Consider the following 11,749-nt stretch of genomic DNA (forward strand, 5'->3'; position numbering starts at 1 on the left):
TCATTTTTCAGAACCTCCGCTTCTTGAAGCCACTCTCTTGTATTTCGCGTTAAATTTTTGTTAACTAATTGGTTTATCATGAACGTATCAAGTTCATCTGACTTACCAAATAATATGTTTTTAATAAAAAGTGATTTTGTTTTACATTCTACGTCTAAAAGAGCAATGCCTCCTTTCAAAACCGGTAAATATAATTCATTTCTTTCAACTTTGTAAAAATGTCCTTTCCATAAAAACTTCCCACATATGGACCGCAAAGAAGCCAAATGTTTATTATCAGGAGGAAATACTTGCGCTACATACCATAGTTTGGATAAAATGTATGTGTTTAGCACATAAACTTTCTGGAATAAATTCAATCTTCTAGAATATTGTTGTAATAAGCTGATATTAATAAATTTTATAATTCCGTTATAATTTTGATCGATCGTTTTATCAAAACTTTGTGAAAAATGTACTCCTAAAATTTTTAAATCATCTACTTCTTTAATTTGTTGAGGGCCAATCATGCAACTGTTGAATCTTAAAAACTGTGATTTAAACAAGTTAAGTTTAATCTTTGAATACAAACTGTAATAATGAACAAGTTGCAGTATAATATCAAACTCGCTATCATTTTTAACAAAAATGTTGATGTCATCTGCATATGCTACTACTTTAAGAAATCTGTTATCAATTAACACACCATTAATATTCTGATCAATCATTCTAATCAGCGGTTCTATATAAAAAGCAAAAAGCGCCATACTAAGAGGACACCCTTGCCTCACTGAGCTTAAAATTTGGAACGGCTCCGTCAAAAAACCATTGAACAAAACGGTTGAGGTTGCATTTTTGTAGAGTTTTTTTAGACAATTAATGAATTCATCAGGAAAATCAATTTTCTTCAACACCTTCCAAAGGAAATCATGATCTACGCGATCAAACGCTTTTTCAAGATCAAGACTTAAAATTGCTCCTTTAAACTTTTTTGACTTATTCGCTTTTACTAAAATATTTCTCAATAAACGTAAATTTGTAATGCAGGAATTATCTTCTACACAAGCTGCTTGTTCCGCACCCAAAACGTTTTTCATCATGGGTTGTATCCGGTTCCACAATATTTTAGTGAACAATTTGTAATCAGTGTTCAGCATACTAATAGGACGTTTGTTTTGTAAATCATATTTATCTCCTACTTTAGGGATGAGAGTTATCACCCCCGCTGTAAACAATGCAGGTGGATATTCCTCATTAACTAAATAATCGTTAAATAAATTTAAAAGGTCATCTTTCACAACATCGAAGAAAATGGAATAAAATTCGTAACTTAGGCCATCTGGTCCTGGTGAACTTCTGCTAGAAGCATTTTTTAAAGCATTTTCAATTTCATAAATTTCTATTGATCTGTTTAGATGGATTTTGTCATTGATTTCAAGTTTTTTATTTAAATATCCTAAAACCGTTTCTGCATCAGTGTTGTTAACGTGCTGATTTTGAAACTTTTGAGAGTAATGGTGATAAATTTCATTCTTTAATTTTTTAATATCAGATGTTATCTCATCATTAATTCTAAGTTTAATCAGATTGGATGTTGAAGAACGGTTAATAAAAGATGTAACTTGAAACAGTGATAGTTTTTCATCGGCATGTAATGTTTCCGCTTTTAATTTGAATTTAATTTTACTCAAACGCCGTTGTTCGAGTTCCATTAATTTGGATTTAACTACCGATAATTCATTTGAACAATCGATATTTTGTTCTTGCTTCTGTACTATTTCATTCAAACAATTATAGTAGAAACTTTTCTCTCGTGCCGACTGCTGATTTGAAAGAAAATTTTCTTTTTTAAAAAAAGATTTTGCATTACTTTTAAAAACGGTATTCCACCAAAAATTTAAATTTGAATAAGAGTTTCTCAGTTTCAATTCAGTATACTTTTTTTTAAATTTGTCTATTATATCTGGGTCATTTAGTAAAAAAGAATTAATTTTCCAGTATCCACGTCCATAAAAATTCATAAATTGATGACCAATTTCAAGTTTCAAAACTACGCTGTGGTGATCCGAAAAAGCAACAGCAATAGTTTCTACAGATCTTACATTTTCTGCAAATTCTTTTGAAGCATAGATGCGATCTAACCTAGATTTTGAGTTTCCTCGAACAAAAGTAAATATTCTATTTTTATTGTGATTTAATTCAATGTCAATCAAAGTTAACGATGAAGTCATATTTTTAAGTCCGTTACTCACATTTTTTATGGAACTGTTTGAATCGTTTTTGTCAATTATGCAATTGAAATCTCCCAGCAATACATTTTCTTTAGTTTCTGATAAATGAATTAAAATATCTTCTGTGAACAGCTTATCTCTTTCTTTCTTAAATTTGGATCCCGAGTGTGCATAGATATTAATAAAATTTATTCCATCAATTTCTGCAGATGTTATCCTGCCATTGCTATTCATAATGACGTTTGAATAGTCAATATTTTTTCGAATTAAAATTCCAGTTCCTTTACCATCTACACTTATGTTAACAAGTGCAGTGTGGGAAGATAAAAAATTAAAATTTTCAACAGCAACTTCTTGAACAAATACAAAATCGAGGTCGTTATTCCAAACGAAATCTTTAAACAAAGACAATTTTAATTTACTGCTAATAGCGTTCAGGTTAACGGTTGCAAATTTTCGAATAAAAGGCATTAGAAGGATGGATTAATCTTAGTAGAGTGCATGAATATCAAGACTATCATGTCAAACGTAATCAAACGCAAAGAACACTTCTTGAACGTATTCATGGCTGGACTCATAGATGTCCATCAAAGGAAGAAATAAGTCGAGTGTGAAAAGATATTCAACATTTAGCCCTCCTCACTTCCCCCTTCCCTTCCCCTTGCCCTTACCTTGGCCCTGAGCGCCACGTTTTTTCTTACTATTGCTTCCCTTACCTTGCCCTAGATCCGAATCATTGCTGCCGAGCGACAAACTCGTTTCTATCGGTCGCTTTTTCAACTCCAGTTTTCCCTCCCCTTCCGCTGTCCCCTTGATGGCTTCGTCCACCATCAACTGCTCGTCGTCGATAATCATCCCATCGTGTCCCGATCGTTCTGCTTCAGCAGCCGATGTCTCCTTCGGCGTCGCTACCGTCGCCGTCGCATCCACCGGCTTATTCGGCGTCTCCGTCGTCGTCGCCGCCGACGCCTGGTTGTTCGTCGTCTCCTCTGGTCTCTCCGTCGTCGTCGTTGCCGACGCCTGGTTGTTCGTCGTCTCCTCTGGTCGTGGTACTGGCGTCTCCATCGGAACTTCCGCTGGTGTTAGTGTTACAAATGGATTGTTTGCTGGTGTACTGATCTTCGCTGAGCTTGCGCCATCTCCCTCTTGCGGCTGCATTGGCATCTTGGGTCGTGCTGGTGGTGATGTAAGCGGAAGCGTTGTCATGGTGAGCGTGTTGTCTGGCTCGATCGTACTGCTGTTTGCGATCGCCAAATTTGCTGTTACGCTACTGTACGAACGCTGACCACCAGTTTCAGCGTTGACCCTGAGACTGGCCAGCTTAGGGCATTCGACCTTCATGTGCCCTTCAGCTTTGCAGAAGAAGCAACGATTTTTCAATCCGTCATAATATACCCTTGCTCGGAAATGGGCGATGTACATGTTGGCTGGTATTTCTTTCTCGACCTCCATGTAAACGCCACGGATGCCGCTGAACACGTGGTAACCCAGGTCTTGAGGATACTTCTCCCGTACGTGTTGCCGAATCTTCCCGAACTTACTCAGCGCCATAGCGATTTCCTTTTCCTCCGTCTCCGGTGGCAGGTTGAAAAGCCGGATGTATTTGAACTGCCTGCTGGCCAACTCCAGTTGCACCGGAGACCTTGACCCGTCATCGAACCGGAACCAATACTGATCCTCTACCGAGTTGCAGAACCTGTTGTAGCTGTTCTCGTCCATAAACTTGATGTAGAATTTCTGGTCGTTTTCATCTTTGTACACCGAATGTACGTCAGTGGCTGGTATCTTTACACCGGTCGACATGAATTTCAAGACCTCGAGGTAGGACGGCACCTTGGCACCGGTCGCAAACAGGATCTTCAGCGTGTTCTTTCGAGTCTCCATTTTGATCTTTCCGTTGGTTTAATTCCGCTTTGTTAGAAAGAGATAGATGGGTAACACACCCTGTGTGCACCACCAATAATCTGCTTGTACGCGCACTCTTCGAGAAACGTGACTTTACTCTCCGAAGTCCAAGAGCGAACTGAGAGCTTCGTTATTTTTCTTTTCATTTCATTATGTGTTACTCTCACGCGAACTCTTGGCCAGGGCTCTAAAGCCTCCCTCTCCCTCCAAAAAATAAAGTGCCAAGAATCATAAATAAAAGTGAGGCTGACGATGCAGAAAATTGAAACAGCAAACAATCACTTTGCGCGCGAGCTTTTTCCTTCATGTCTTTTCGGGCGGAAGATGAGAGAAACTTTGCGCGGCGACGCTTTTCTTTGGCGCATTTTTCCCGCTTCTTCCTCACCAAACCGGAGTGCGTTTCGATTCGTTCGATTCGCCAATTGTCTTCGGTCGCCTTTCCGCCACACTTTCGATTGGTTTTGTTTGTCAGACGGAGGCGTCAGTGTTATTTCTACGGATTGGTTCAGGGTAGAGAGAACAAAAAAATACTTTTCTATTGTTTGAAATGAGACAATTATCGGCGGGCGATTGGAACAATGGACAGGCACTGAGGAATCGATTTAATTGAGAGATTGTTTGTTTTGGGTTGGTGAAGAAGGGTTGGAGGGACTAGACATTATGCAACAGATTTGTAATTTTTGAGAAAATCTCCTTTCCTCTAACTACACACTTCAATTATTTATCTATGTTTTTTTTTTTTTGATAAAATTTTAACGAGGTTTTTACTGCTAAGCAACTACTAAACATAAATTGTTGAGTTCCAAAAAAAAAAAAACAAATCATCCAGTTTTACTGCGTAACCATTCCACCACGCCTGCTCAGTTCCATCAAATTTAATAGCATTTCGCTTAAACATTTCTTCATTTTCTATCTTGCAACCGATTTGGAGTAGAAATTTTTAAAAATTTTGAAATCAAAACATACACTTCAAAAAAGCAAAAACATTCAAAATCTGAACAATGATTTTTAAAACATCATCGATTGAAAATTGAGGGTAGAACTTGAAAACACTCATTTTTGGTAATTTGTATTCCGTTACTCGACTGTAAAAAATGTTGGAACATGTCATTTTAAGGGAAATTCAATGTACTTTTCGAATCTACATTGACCCAGAAGGGTCATTTTTTCATTTAAAACAAAATTTTTCATTTTAAAATTTCGTGTTTTTTCTAACTTTGCAGGGTTATTTGTTAGAGCAGGGGTGCCCAAAGTATGGCCCGCGGGCCAAACGTGGCCCGCGAGGTGATATTTTGTGGCCCGCGTACCCATTTTGAATGATCATGTAAAATGGCCCGTTGACCACTTGTAAAGTGATTTTATACTTTTTCAAAATTAAGGTTTATTTTAAGCTTTTTTATGCTAATCTTTTTTATTTTTTTGTTAATAAAAAATATCTTATGATTTATCAATATTTTGATCCTCACTTTAGGATTATAATTATATTATTTAGGAAATAATTTGTTCCAAATATTTTGTCATTAAAACAATTTCACACGTTTCAATGTGAGTGAAACTAGTAAATATCGTCAAAACTTTTATCAAACATTTTTAGAAATATCAAAAAAACGTTCAAGTTCGTCTTAGGTAGAATTCTTTAATAGTTGAAAAAAAAAATTTCTTTATTAATTTGCAAGTCATATTGACCCTTTTATGAACTGACCCTCAAACTTACATTGTACTTCCTTAGGGATTCGAACTCATTACAGTTAGATAACGAATCTGATTGACTATCAACTGATTCAGACAGACAAAATGTGGAAATCTGAGAATCAAGTTTGCAGCAAATATTTTACAAAGCTTTCGTCGATCAACCCACCCCTTCACCATTATTAAAAAAATGGCTCGAAAGCCAGGAGCAAAAATATATTTTCAAAAAACTTAAAAAAATGAACTTTAAGTACATTCAGCTGAAATTAATTAAATATGCATTCCTCTGCATTTAAAATCATTTGAGCATGTTTGGGTTTACTAAAAATAATTTGAATTTCTGTGAATTTTCGATGAAATAAATGTTGTTTCCCTTTTTTTTTTTTTGAAAATTATGATTGCAGGTTAACTATACGGAAGCTTAAAAATTTTTCTAAAAGTTTTTTTTCATTGAAATGTTGAAATTCTGGATCTCAACGATTTTTCATTAGCCACACATAACTTATAGATGAATTGTTCAACATGTAATGTCACCACCATTTTCGAAATATGAAAACAAAACTTAAATTATTTTTTTGAAAACACAAGTACATTCAGCTAAAAACTTTTTTTTTTCAAATACCAGAAACAACAAAATCAACAATACCGATAGAAACCAGTTATTTTGTGGTTTCTATTATTTTTAATACACATTTGTTTTAATAACAGAAATGTAATCTTTTACGTTAAAATAACGTAATTTATTTTTTTAACAACCTTTTTTGTAAATTTGGCCCGCAAGCTCATTTGAGCTTTAAATTTGGCCCGGCCTCCAAAAACTTTGAGCACCCCTGTTTAAGAGTGTAATAATGTTCTACAAAGTTGTAGAGCAGACAATTACAAAAAATGTAATATATAGACATAAGGGGTTTGCTTATAAACATCACGAGTTATTGCGATTTTACGAAAAAAAGTTTTGAAAAAGTTACTTTTTGCGTTTCTCTTTGTTTCGTCGTCCGTGTCTGTCGCGGGTGACCATGAACGGCCATGATCAACGACGACCAACATTTTCAAAACTTTTTTCGTAAAATCGCAATAACTCGTGATGTTTATAAGCAAACCCCTTATGTCTATATATTACATTTTTTGTAATTGTCTGCTCTACAACTTTGTACAACATTGTTACACTCTGAAAAATAACCCTGCAAAGTTAGAAAAAACACGAAATTTTAAAATGAAAAATTTTGTTCTAAATGAAAAAAATGACCCTTCTGGGTCAATGTAGATTCGAAAAGTACATTAAATCGGGGCAACTTTTCCCGATTTCGTGTGAGTTGGTAGAGAATTACCCATCTAGGAAGGGGTACATCTTTCATGTCAGCACTTTTCTGGTTTAACGTCACTTTTCGACCTAAATTGAGGTAAAATTACATCATAAAAGTGGTAATATTCAACCTTCCAAAATAGCACTTTCTAAATTTAAACAATTTTTTACTACGTATGAAATTGGCCGACTTCGAACATTTTTATATTTTGTGTTTTTTTTTTTTTAATTTGGATCAAACTTTGAGGGGTCCTTCCCTATCACCATAGAAGCCATTTTGCGTCATTGGTTCACCCATACAAATCTCCATACAATTTTGGCTGCTGTCCATACAAAAATGGTATGTAAATACTCAAACAGCTGTAACTTTTGAGTGAATTTTCCGATCAATTTCGTGTTTTCGGCAAAGTTGTAGGTATTGTTGAGGACTATTGAGAAAAAAAGGGGCACGGAAAAAAATGCAGATTTTTTAATCAACTTTTTTTTCACTGAAACTCAATTTCCCAAAATACGTATTTTTTTATTTTCGAGATTTTTTGATATGTTTTTGGGGACAAAAATCCGCAACTTTTGAGCCATTGGGAAACATGGTCAAAAAATCTGCCGCCGAGTTATGAATTTTTGAAAAAATAGTGATTTTTGGAAAAAATCGATGCTTTATGCAAAAAAAATTTGACCTTATTTTTTAATGCAAAATTTAATTTGCAATTGAAAACTACTTTACAGATCTTTTGTTAAAGACTCCGTTTTCAAGACATAGCCACCGAAAGCTTGATTTTAGCGAAATATTTGCAGTTTTTTGATTTTTAAAAAGTTCAGAAAATTTGCTTAAAAATTGCCTAAGAGACATTGAAGATTGGACCTCGAGTTTCTGAGATAGAACCGCTTTAAGAAAAAGAAATAGGAAAATTGAAGTTTTCTAAGTCTCACCAAAACAACCCACCATTTTCTAATGTCGATATCTCAGCAACTAATGGTTCGATTTTCGAAAAAAATATTTTGAAATTTTTTAAATCAAGACTAGCATTTTAAATGGGCATAATATTCAATGTTTGTCCCTTTTAAAATGTTAAACTATTTAAAAAAATGAACAAACCTTAATTTTTCGGGCAAAATTTAACTTCGAATGGCTATAATTTGAAAACGGTGCACTTGTAAATTCGATTTTACTTAAAAAAAAATGAAGTACAAGATTTACTTTTTTTTTACAAAAATCACAAATTAATAAAAATCATAACTAGTCGGCAGAATATTGGCTCATACTTCGGAATGGCTTCAAATATATGGTATTTAGTCCTCTAAAACATATAAAAAAATTCAAAAATAAAAAATACGGATTTTGGGAAATTGAATTTTTGTAAAAAAGTAAATTAAAAAATCACCAAATTTTGAATTTTGGAATTTTTAGTAAATTTTTGATTGATCGGAAAATTGTGGTACATATCTTTGAATGTCTTCATAGCAATTTCTATAGTTAGTTACCAAATTTGTATGAAGACTTGATCTTTTTCTCCAAAATTAGGAATTTCTGAATCCGGGTTTTTTTTAATACTTTGTCCCGATTTTCCCTAAATTGAAAAAAATATGATATTTCAGTCTGGAAATAAAGATTCGGTTGTAAAAATTGTGAAACCGTTGTATACTGAGTAATTGATAGAACCTTTAAAGCAATAAAATTGGATAAATGTGTTGGTCCTGTATCAGCATAAACTAAGCTTATTAAGGTTTTCTTTAGTGTACAGATCCCCAAAATGCATAGCTTTGTAAATCTTACCTTTACATTTTTTTTTATTTTGAATGAATCAGATATTTTATTTACAAATTGGTACTAGTGCCCTAAATGAAGATAAAAGAAAATATTTGTTATACAAAACATCATAAACTAAATTTATTTTAAATTTAACATTGACTAAATTCAATTTTCTCTGTTTCAGTTTTTTTGTTTATAGTAATGTCAGAAATAAAATTATAAAAGACACCAAGACAAAAATATTTTAAAATTAAGATATTAAATTTAATCACATTGGATAAAAATTGTGTTTTATTCAAACTCCATAACAACTTTAAGCTGTCTGTAAACGGTTATCTATGCTCAGATTTTAGTCTAGATTATCACCAGTTTATGGTTGTTCTATGATTTCAATCTTAAAAATCGTAAAAAAATGTATTGAGAAATTGTTCTAGTATCATTTCAAAAATAAACCGGGAATTCCCGGAATTCGAAAAAAAAATTTCCGTTTCTCGGAAAATTCAAAAACCGGGAAAATTGGATGCCTTTAAAAATAGCTTGATTGGACAAAATAAATACAATATGAGAAAAAAACACCGTGTTGCGAGATTCTAGAAAATTGCGCATCTAAAAAAAACATGGCTTTGTGAAAAGTCCATATTTTTTAAATGTGAATTTTCTAAAAAAAATTTTTTGATACATATTTTGTTGGATGTGTTTTGGATTAAAAATATATATAAAATCGAATTTGCAATCGATAAACATTTAACTTTTTTCATAGAGAGCTCAATTCACAGTTAGGATCCTAGATATTTCTTTACTTTTTCAAAGTCTTTTTCACAAAGATAAATAATAAATGATTGGTTCAATTATGCTAAGATGCAGACTCCTGGTCTTATTTTCAATGTTTAGAAAATGAAACATTCGCGAAATTGTTTGATCATTCAGATAAAATTATTTAAAAAATACAATTCAATTATTTTAACTAATAAACTAATTATAAATATTCTTGTTTCTTTACAGGTAATAATCAAACTGATCAAACACTTTTGGATTAACATTTTGTAAGTAAAATTATATTCCAAATAGATAGTTTGCAAGGTAAAAAAAATCATCGAGGATTAAAAACTCGATTCTTTTACGTTACGAGGGAACAAGTTTAACGGTTTAAATTTCAGAGTACAAAAAGAAACCAATTCCATTGGCTGAAATAAACTCTTCAATTCTATATTTAAATCCCTGTCCTTACATCAACCGATAAAGCAATTTAATTTCCCAGCATTTTTCCTCCGCTCTTCACCAAGGGAAAAAAATCCACCTTTCTCTAACCAAAGTTTCAACCTATATCTCTCTCTTTTCCCCCCATCGAACGAGATTTATGGCAAACAAGGGAAGTGGCCTACCTGTGCATCCACCATCCCGCCTTCTTCGACCTTCCCCAGGGAGTGTGGGTAAAATTATGCCCCAGTGAACGGAAATTGTCTGCAGCCTGGCACACTCACACATACATCACCTTTCAAACGACACACGATCCTTGGTATTTGTGCACGTTTGTGTGTGTGTGTGTGTGTTTGCCTCAGATCAGTTTCCTCCACACCTGGAGGCTGAATTATCGTTTCCCTTTTCCTATTGAAAATTAAAGTCACATCTGATAATGGCGGGAAAATGTCTCCATGCGGGGAAAGAGGGTTGACAGGAGCCTCGAAGGCGGGGGGTGGGGAGGGACTTTGACAGTCCCGAAGGCAACAGCTTCAGTAAAAGCATTTTCCCAAGTCTAAACTTGCACTGGAAAATTGGTAAATTTAATAATGAAGATGTTCTTATATTTTTTTTTTTTGGTTTTATAACATAAACATAAAAAAGTAGTTAGAATTTGAGTATTTTTTTTAAATTGAATCAACTGGATTTTTTAAATATAAATTTACAGTGTTTTTTCAGTGTATCCAGTCTGTAGGTAGTTGGGAAACAAAATGTTTCCTGGAAAATTTTCTCGGAATTTGTGTGTGTTCGGAGCATATTGAGGATAAAACCGCACGCACTCACAAAGTCACACACACACAGAGGTACACAACCTTTGGTTTTTCTGTGAAGTGATCCTTTGCAAAGGTCACTTCCGTTTCTAAAACGGATTAAACCGAAGAAGAAACGGGCTCGAGTTGGGCTGATAGAGAAATGAAATAAATTATTTATCCTATTACTGAGAAGGAAATTTGCCGTACAGTTACTGAAATTGAATGAGGAGTGTTTTATTTCAGTATACAATACAACAAAGGGTCAATTCTCAGTAAATTTATTTCATTTAATATTTCAAAATATTTTTTTTTGCCAGCTGAATTCAAACCAATCATTCTCGTGTTGACTCTGACTCCTGAATTCTGACTTCTGATTCCTGTCTCCTGACTTCTGACTCCTGACAGCTGACCTTTGTCTTCCGAATCTTGATTTCTGACTTCTGACTCCTGACTCCTGACTCCTGACTCCTGACTCCTGACTCCTGACTCCTGACTCCTGACTCTTGACTCCTGACTCCTGACTCCTGACTCCTGACTCCTGACTCCTGACTCCTGACTCCTGACTCCTGACTCCTGACTCCTGACTCCTGACTCCTGACTTCTGACTTCTGACTTCTGACTTCTGACTTCTGACTTCTGACTTCTGACTTCTGACTTCTGACTTCTGACTTCTGACTTCTGACTTCTGACTTCTGACTCCTGACTCCTGACTCCTGACTCCTGACTCCTGACTCCTGACTCCTGACTCCTGACTCCTGACTCCTGACTCCTGACTCCTGACTCCTGACTCCTGACTCCTGACTCCTGACTCCTGACTCCTGACTCCTGACTCCTGACTCCTGACTCCTGACTCCTGACTCCTGACTCCTGACTCCTGACTCCTGACTCCTGACTCCTGACT

General features: G+C 34.7%; 1 protein-coding gene across 1 annotated transcript; it reads right to left on the reverse strand.

Moving 5' to 3' along the window:
• Positions 1-1,454: 1,454 nt before the first annotated feature.
• LOC120414194 (uncharacterized) lies at positions 1,455-4,232 on the reverse strand. The gene is made up of 2 exons (XM_039575274.2): positions 3,231-4,232; positions 1,455-3,179 (listed from the first exon to the last, which is right to left on the reverse strand). The coding sequence occupies exons 1-2, from the start codon at positions 4,092-4,094 to the stop codon at positions 2,850-2,852; spliced, it is 1,194 nt and encodes a 397-aa protein (XP_039431208.1). The 5' UTR covers positions 4,095-4,232; the 3' UTR covers positions 1,455-2,849.
• Between the last annotated feature and the right edge of the window lie 7,517 nt (positions 4,233-11,749).

This window comes from Culex pipiens, chromosome 1 (assembly GCF_016801865.2).
Source record: "Culex pipiens pallens isolate TS chromosome 1, TS_CPP_V2, whole genome shotgun sequence".
NCBI lineage: Eukaryota > Metazoa > Arthropoda > Insecta > Diptera > Culicidae > Culex > Culex pipiens.